This window comes from Glandiceps talaboti, chromosome 14 (assembly GCF_964340395.1).
Source record: "Glandiceps talaboti chromosome 14, keGlaTala1.1, whole genome shotgun sequence".
Classification (NCBI taxonomy): Eukaryota; Metazoa; Hemichordata; class Enteropneusta; family Spengelidae; genus Glandiceps; species Glandiceps talaboti.
In genome coordinates, this window is record NC_135562.1 from 3,966,074 (window position 1) to 3,975,234 (window position 9,161).

Consider the following 9,161-nt stretch of genomic DNA (forward strand, 5'->3'; position numbering starts at 1 on the left):
CTTTAAACATGAACAAACTGTATATCCCGAGATCTCTCTATGTTTAGACAGAAATGTTGTCTAACTGTTATTAAAGTATGTGCTGTTTCAACAATATGCATTTTTAATAGTCATCTCGTCACAAAGTTTAAAAAAAAAACAAAAAAAAAAACGTTTTTGAATTGTATTTCTAATTGTACTGGGTCGAGATCCGTGGTCACCACACTTGTACCAATGCCATGGTAACTATTAATGACAAGTCTCGTCACTGTAAAAATCATAAATGATGCTTTCGCTGACAAATATGGTATCACATGTGTTGAAAGATAGGTGTGGTGCAGGTATATAATCTTTAGATCTTACAATTATTTTGCAAATAGTGAAATTAAACTCACCACTTCTTCTCATTCTACATCTGTAACTTGTATTTATAGTGATGTCATATTATATTTCAACCATCATTTCGTCAATGTGGCGTAGAAAGCCAAATGAAACTTGTGAACGTATAGATTGTTTTCCATGTTGTAGTTTGCTTGGGGAGCTGGTCGTTGACAGAAACAAAATAAAAGACAAAAACAAAAAGTATGACATCTGATGCTGTCTCTGCTTGCTAATTTCAAGACGTGTGTGAACGTGGTTTTTCTCAGTGAAACAGACAAAGACTGACTATCGTAGCTGATTAAACACATTCACACTCAGCACTCTACCCATTCACCATCACATTACACTCTGTTGACGTTTCGTATACGTAGTTTGTTCTTACTCTTGTCATGTAAATCAGTGGGAGTAAAGGGAAGCATAGTCCGGCGGTCAGGATATATGAAGGACAGACTTCAAGGAACAGCAACAGTACCAGTGAAAGGTGATAATACCGATGTAGTGCTTGTTTCAGCTTACCAATTCAACAGACCAACTCGACTGTTTCACCGAAGCCTTAACTATTAACGTGATTTTTTTGCTCGTGTCCCCTTTGACTTCAAACGTCGGGCTTACAACAAAAAAGACAATATTCGGGGATGTTTTATCTTATATGTTCTGATTATGGGTTAAAAATCCTAAAAATCCTTAAATTCCACGGTTTGAAGTGTGCGCGTCGACGCCAATTACTGATGTCAAAACAGTACCGATTTCAAGATGACAACACATCACACGTCAAGCACCATCGTAAAGGCAGACCATGTTGCTTATCAGGGTACTAGTACTAAGGCTGGGGTCAGGATTTACGGTAGGGGGGCCTGGGGAGAAATGAAGGGGGCATGAAAAAAAAATGAGAGTTCAAAGGGGGGCTGCGAAAAATATGATGCTCTGAAAGGGACCCCGAAATATTTTGCTCATGATTTGAACCAAACCAAATTAAACATCAGGCCTGCAGTGGTCGTTTAATTAGTACAAAAATTGTCTAGCGACTTCGCCGCAATACTTTTAAAAACTAGATTCAATAATGTATCTGCGAATGTATCTGTGTATGCCTTCCTCTGTCTGTCTGTCTGTCTGACTGACTGACTGTCTGTCTGTCTGTTTGTCTGACTGACTGTATCTCTCTTTCTAGTCTCTGTCTGTCTGTCTGTCTGTCTGTCTGTCTGTCTGTCTGTCTGTCTGTCTGTATCTCTTTCTAGTCTCTGCCTGTATCCCTCCCTCCTCTCTCTCTTTCTCTCTCTCTCTCTCTCTCTCTCTCTCTCTCTCTCTCTCTCGCTCTCTCTCTGGAGATTTTTTGAACGTTCAAACTTGAACTTCAGGAGCAGTCGTTTACTTTCAATTTTGTACTTTTCAAAATTGTAAACTTCATTTAACATTTAATTATGAGGCAGTCAATAGCCAAGCGAATGCGTGTGTCTGACAATTTAAAATATCTCTGTATAAGTTAAAGTGTAGGTAATATAGCCATAGAGTTGCATAATTATGTATTGACTCGAGTAAGATTGGGGTATTCAAAGCCAATTTTCAAGTACTCAATGGCTTTCGATAATGTGACTGTATGATTTGACATTTTATGCTATTAAATGGCCTCCTACATGTCCTTATTTTTTAAAGTGCTTACTGTGGGAGGGGACGTCCCCCTCCTACATCTCCCTACTAGCTATTATGGGGATGCTGTTCCTGCCCAGAATCAAGATTGAAAGAGAAAACCCTGCTAGCTAAGTATCTCCAAGTATAGGTTACAGCCCAATGCGAGACCTTTTTCGCAAAGCCCACATATATTTGTAAAGAAATCTTTCATTGTTATGTATGGACGCTAAAGGTGATTTCTACCTCTGAAGTGGTGCGGGGGGGGACTGTATAATGACACATTAAAATATGTGTTGTTGGGGGGGTACGAAAATTGGGTTCATTTCGGGGGCCATGTCACTTTTTGAGAGCAGAAAGGGGGCTACAAAAAATTTTGACCAAGATAATTCCTCCCCAGACAACCCCCCCCCCTCCCACCGTAAATGTTGATTGTGTGGTTCCCTTTACACCCACTTTACAATGTTAGAAGAGGTGGGCTAGGTAGATTTTATTTTATTTTTTATACAATTTTTTTTTCATATATGTGAGTGTCTAGTTCAAGTAGTTATGTTTTCCGTTGTTTTCCATATGGTCTCTGTGTTATTGGTTTCTTCCCATCAAATGTGCAGCCATTATAGATGGGAAGAACATTTTTATATTGTCTTTGTAAGTTGATGTCAGTTTCCGCATCCACTATTATTTGCGAGACTTCACAAAAATTCGCGATTTTATTATGTTTTTTCTCGAATACGTAAAAAGAAAAGTTTAGCGCCGGCGTGATAAACTAGGTGGGGTCAGATAACTGGAACCACAGGCACAGGAACAGGAATATCCACTACACAATTTTTTTTGTTAGGCCTAATGTTGACAATATTGTGTCTAGGTCCAGCTTGAAAATATTTGAATATAATACGTAATAACTTCCATTAACTGATCGTCTGTGACGGTTTCATCGATCGTAACTGGTCTGGCCAAATCATTTCCTATCAAATTCTATTCAATAATGTACTAAAAGGGTAAATGGGAGCGATGCTAATAAATTTATCGTCAACCATATTTTGACATGTAAGCAACAATATTACTTGCAAATACATGAATTCTTTGATTGACAGGAAAAAAACTCTACATTGTATTTATTGACAATAATTCCAATGATCACTTTAAAGCTTTGCTAGCTAATTAAAATTCTTTGATCAAAAGATCAGTGAATCTACTGTACTATATGCATACCTCGTTAAAAGGTCGACAAAAGACACGGGTGCATTCGAGAGTGATGTTGTTAAACCATGTGCCATTCATCAATATAAACACGAAATATGTCCGAGTACCAATTGCCAGCAACCATTACAGCTAAAATGATGTTGGTTTGGTATTTATTCACTCAAGTGACATTACGTTTTTGACACAAAGGTAAACATATATTTCAACTCTAGAGACTAACAATGATAGAGACACAAGAAACACAGCAGGATCCTTTGCCCAATTACATTGAACACTGATAATCATTGCTATTCTTTCACAGTACAGTAGAAACAGGCTTATAATGAAAACATTACACAAGGACTTGATTTAATGACTGCAATTGTTTATTTTCTAACTGATAATCAACATATCAACTTGACTACATCTACATCCCCACTGTCACCTATATAACTGTTTCCTTTTTTATTAACCATCCAACAGGCATTGCCCAATAACAGGAGGAAAGTTCAGTGTTAATGCAGGAGGAAACCGGAGTACCCGGGGAAAACCTGCGTTGTTCGGTAGAGTCAAACTGAGCGACACTCTTCTTACTTGCAGCGTGGTAAATTTAATCAAACCCTGCCGATACCAGGCGTAAGATGTAAGAGGCGTACGAGCTAACCGCTCGGCCACCGACAACCCTGTGTACATTTTTTTATTATATTAGTACAACTTGTGTACACCTTTTGCATTAAAAATGAATGAGTGTATGTAAAAATGTCATGTTACATTAGTGAAACACCAAACCGACATCATTTTAGCTGTATCACAATAGTATCAGCTAAAACAATGACGCTTTCCCTGTACAGTATCGTTGGTTTTATCCAATATCTATATCGTTGATTCAAAATGCCAACATATGCCTTTATTTCTATTTCTACATGACATCATACATAATTGTGTTTATTATCAAAATTAAAATAAACACGGCTCTACAATTAATATAAAGTTGAAATATACTAATATGATAAAAAAATGTATTAATCATCATGATGAATATCGCCCTCTTGCGGGGAGACTACACGGTGTACTTTGCTATATTATGGCTACATACATTCATTCACCCACCTATCAATGTTGTTAATGTTAGTATTATACACGTAACATGGCTTACAACGTCTCAGTTCTTACCAACAAGTTCTAAAATTGTAAGATTTACCTGGATTTCTGCTAATCACAACTTGTGTACACCTTGTACGACGTCTCCTCTGGTGTCAAATATTATAAGTGTTAGGAGTTATAAGTAGTTATATATATATATACTTTGCACATGTACAAAGTTCATGAATGAGTTTGCACCCATTGTAGTATGGGGTGACTGAAATATATGTACACTATTGAGGTGATTCAGCAAATTAGTAATTGATTGTTTTCAGGAAAGTTGAGAATAATTCTATGTCATGATGCCAGGAAGAAATTTAGCAATATCGTTTAAAGACAACATTGCACAGTAAACAACGGTGTACAATGTAAAATAGGGTAACTGTTGTACAATTCAACATTAAAAGGGTGATTACTACTCAGTGATAATAATAATTGGTAATTAGTGTTTATATAGTTGTTATAAAGCACCCTCTCTCCACACCTTCAAACATACACATACACACCGACACACGCACCCGCACCCGCGCGCGCATGAACACACACCGTGCTATGCCCAAAACTCTTTTATAATTTGTATCCCTTACGTCATCATTATCATCATCATCATCATCATCATCATCATTATCATCATCATCATCATCATCATCATCATCATCATCATCATTTAAAAATTAATCATCTCGTTATCTGTCGAGTTTGAAAACTAACAGCCACCTTGTCGTGTGAACTATGACCTCTATCACAGTAGCAGCCAGTGACAGATTCCGCACACCCAAATGATATACTAACATGGATTGATCGATGAACCAGAAAACCGGACATATGATTAGAGTTTGCTTCTTTGATTTCAGCAAGGAGAGAGAGAGAGAGAGAGAGAGAGAGAGAGAGAGAGAGAGAGAGAGAGAGAGAGAGAGAGAGAGAGAGAGAGAGAGAGAGAGAGAGAGAGAGAGAGAGAGAGAGAGAGAGAGAGAGAGAGAGAGAGAGAGAGACGAGACGAGACGAGACGAGACGAATACCTGGACCATTGATTGGTGCAATATTTGCTGCACTGATGCATAAATGCAGGTAACGTGAGACGTTCGTGTGTATGTATGTGTGTGTGTGTGTGTGTGTGTGTGTGTGTGTGTGTGTGTGTGTGTGTGTGTGTGTGTGTCCGTCCATATCTGTCTGTGAATATTCATCCGCTTCACCATACCGTGTCTTTAGTACGCGTGTATGTAATGGTGCAAACATATTATGTGTAACATCGTCACTTTATCTGCATGACGTGTTTTAATCATATTCAAGATTTGTGATCTAGGTACTGAGATTCATGATATTATCTGAATACGTTACCCTTGCGCAAACCCCCAACGAAGTTGAACGTTTGACTCTTAGCTAAGTATAATACGCATATACATGGTTTTGAATCTCTTTGAAGAGAGGCACGTCATTGATAACATACGGGCTGTGAAAAATGATAGCTGGAGCTTTCAATGCAACGTAAGCATGATGAACTCAACAAACTCAACAACAAAGCAATTAACGACAACCGTACGACTGACACCAATATGGGCAACTTTGCTATCGGCTTCATTCGAGATAATTATTTGCATAGGTGGATTGATTGGTAATGTTCTCTTCATTGCTGGTGTTCTTACAAGAAAGAAACTGCGAACGTACAGTAACATCTTCCTGGTAAATCTAAGTATCACCGATCTGATCGCAATCATCTTTGTCTGTATACAAAGTACGGACTCTTATATCCATCGTGGTTGGCGTTGGGGTCGTTTGTACTGTATGATACACAACTATCTACATGCCACCTTACTAAGTATCTCTCTCTGGCTAACCACCTGTGTTGCTATCAACCGCTACATTTATATCGTCCACAAGTCGAGATATCAAAAAGTTACCAACAAAATCACAGTGACTCTGGCACTGGCATTTGCATGGTTACTACCTATCGTCATAGTCTGTGATGACTTCATCCGAAAACCGTCCTCTCGGTATGTACCATCTGCTTTTCGTTGTAGATCGACTGCCCTACCTGCACCTATTCTAGCCGTTCTGTTCTACGTTCCGTCTGTCATTGCCATTCTCTGTTACCTTCTCATTTTCTTGTACGTCCGGAAAATACGAAAACGCATACAAGCGCATGGTGCGACTAACCCAACTATTAACACAGCCAACAAGCAAGAAGGGCCAAGTTCACAAGAACTTCGGATGGTAATAGTGACAATGGCGGTGTTTTTAGTGGTCACGCTTGGGTATTTGCCTTTCGTTATTCTTGTCAATGTCTACCAGGCAATGGGGGAAAGACCACCCCCCTTGTATCCGGTTCTTTTTTACCCATTTTTGCATGTGTGCGGACTGATCAATCCGATACTCTACGGAGCAACCAATAGAAATTTGAGAGCGGCGTACAAAGATCTGATCAAGTGGGAGTTCTTCTGTGGTAAGACCACCGTAACACCAGTAGGAACTGTCTCAGAGGGTACGAGCAATACTTTGCAGTCGACAACTGGACGCACTTAAGCAACAGAAGTCGGTCGCTGAACGGTATTAAAATGAGAACCATTGGATGACAATAGTATATCAAAGATGATCATTCTTTATTCATTTCATAAAAATTATGAATGTGATTATAATCAGTGTAATTGCTGTCTAATACTGACTAAATATATGTTATTCAAATGTTAATGCTCAGTTCATTTTTGAAGTAGATACATCATAAATAATTCGATTATCTAAACACATTAATATCATTTAGTTCACTCGTCATAGCATAGTATGTAGCTAGTTAATGTATTATTATTGACATTAGAAATATTCCGCAATTAACATCAACAGAAGATTTAATGGTGGAAAGAAACCAAGACTTTCATTTTTTCTTTTTTTTCGCTTTCCGACACTATTCGAACTTTCGAATTTTCGAAACTTACAAGAATTACAATTGTCCTGGTAACACCTTAGTCTTATGCCTGCTGTTGTTAATACATATTATATTGGAAATACATTAAATATCTAGTATAAAGAGTATTTTTTTCGATATGTGAAATCACGTGGTGAAATGAAATGAAATGTCCTCATTTGTATATATGTGTACAGGTAAATATGTGTGTGTGTGTGTGTGTGTGTGTGTGTGTGTGTGTGTGTGTGTGTGTCCGTCCATCTGTCTGTGAATATTCATCCGCTTCACCATACCGTGTCTTTAGTACGCGTACGCGTGTATGTAATGGTGCAAACATATTATGTGTACGAATGAAATTGAAAAAATCTCGGTGAGGGATTAACATCGTCACTTTGTCTGCATGACGTGTTTTAATCATATTCAAGATTTGTGATCTAGGTACTGAGATTCATGATATTATCTGAATACGTTACCCTTGCGCAAACCCCCAACGAAGTTGAACGTTTGACTCATAGCTAAGTATAATACGCATATACATGGTTTTGAATCTCTTTGAAGAGAGGCGCGTCATTGATAACATACGGGCTGTGAAAAATGATAGCTGGTGCTTTCAATGCAACGTAAGTATGATGAACTCTACAAATTCAACAACAAAGCAGGTAACGACAACCGTACGACTGACACCAATATGGGCAACTTTGCTATCGGCTTCATTCGAGATAATTATTTGCATAGGCGGATTGATTGGTAATGTTCTCTTCATTGCTGGTGTTCTTACAAGAAAGAAACTGCGAACGTACAGTAACATCTTCCTGGTAAATCTAAGTATCACCGATCTGATCGCAATCATCTTTGTCTGTATACAAAGTACGGACTCTTATATCCATCGTGGTTGGCGTTGGGGTCGTTTGTACTGTATGATACACAACTATCTACATGCCACCTTACTAAGTATCTCTCTCTGGCTAACCACCTGTGTTGCTATCAACCGCTACATTTATATCGTCCACAAGTCGAGATATCAAAAAGTTACCAACAAAATCACAGTGACTCTGGCACTGGCATTTGCATGGTTACTACCTATCGTCATAGTCTGTGATGACTTCATCCGAAAACCGTCCTCTCGGTATGTACCATCTGCTTTTCGTTGTAGATCGACTGCCCTACCTGCACCTATTCTAGCCGTTCTGTTCTACGTTCCGTCTGTCATTGCCATTCTCAGTTACCTTCTCATTTTCTTGTACGTCCGGAAAATACGAAAACGCATACAAGCGCATGATGCGACTAACCCAACTATTAACACAGCCAACAAGCAAGAAGGGCCAAGTTCACAAGAACTTCGGATGGTAATAGTGACAATGGCGGTGTTTTTAGTGGTCACGCTTGGGTATTTGCCTTTCGTTATTCTTGTCAATGTCTACCAGGCAATGGGGGAAAGACCACCCCCCTTGTATCCGGTTCTTTTTTACCCATTTTTGCATGTGTGCGGACTGATCAATCCGATACTCTACGGAGCAACCAATAGAAATTTGAGAGCGGCGTACAAAGATCTGATCAAGTGGGAGTTCTTCTGTGGTAAGACCACCGTAACACCAGTAGGAACTATCTCAGAGGGTACGAGCAATACTTTGCAGTCGACAACTGGACGCACTTAAGCAACAGAAGTCGGTCGCTGAACGGTATTAAAATGAGAACCATTGGATGACAATAGTATATCAAAGATGATCATTCTTTATTCATTTCATAAAAATTATGAATGTGATTATAATCAGTGTAATTGCTGTCTAATACTGACTAAATATATATTATTCAAATGTTAATGCTCAGTTCATTTTTGAAGTAGATACATCATAAATAATTCGATTATCTAAACACATTAATATCATTTAGTTCACTCGTCATAGCATAGTATGTAGCTAGTGAATGTATTATTATTGACATTAGAAATATTCCGCAA

General features: G+C 38.5%; 1 protein-coding gene across 1 annotated transcript; it reads left to right on the plus strand.

The window, feature by feature from the left end:
* Positions 1–5,799: 5,799 nt before the first annotated feature.
* On the plus strand, positions 5,800–6,828 carry LOC144445833 (melatonin receptor type 1C-like). Its single transcript, XM_078135472.1, has one exon. It carries the CDS (start codon positions 5,800–5,802, stop codon positions 6,826–6,828), a length of 1,029 nt encoding a protein of 342 aa, XP_077991598.1.
* Positions 6,829–9,161: the final 2,333 nt, after the last annotated feature.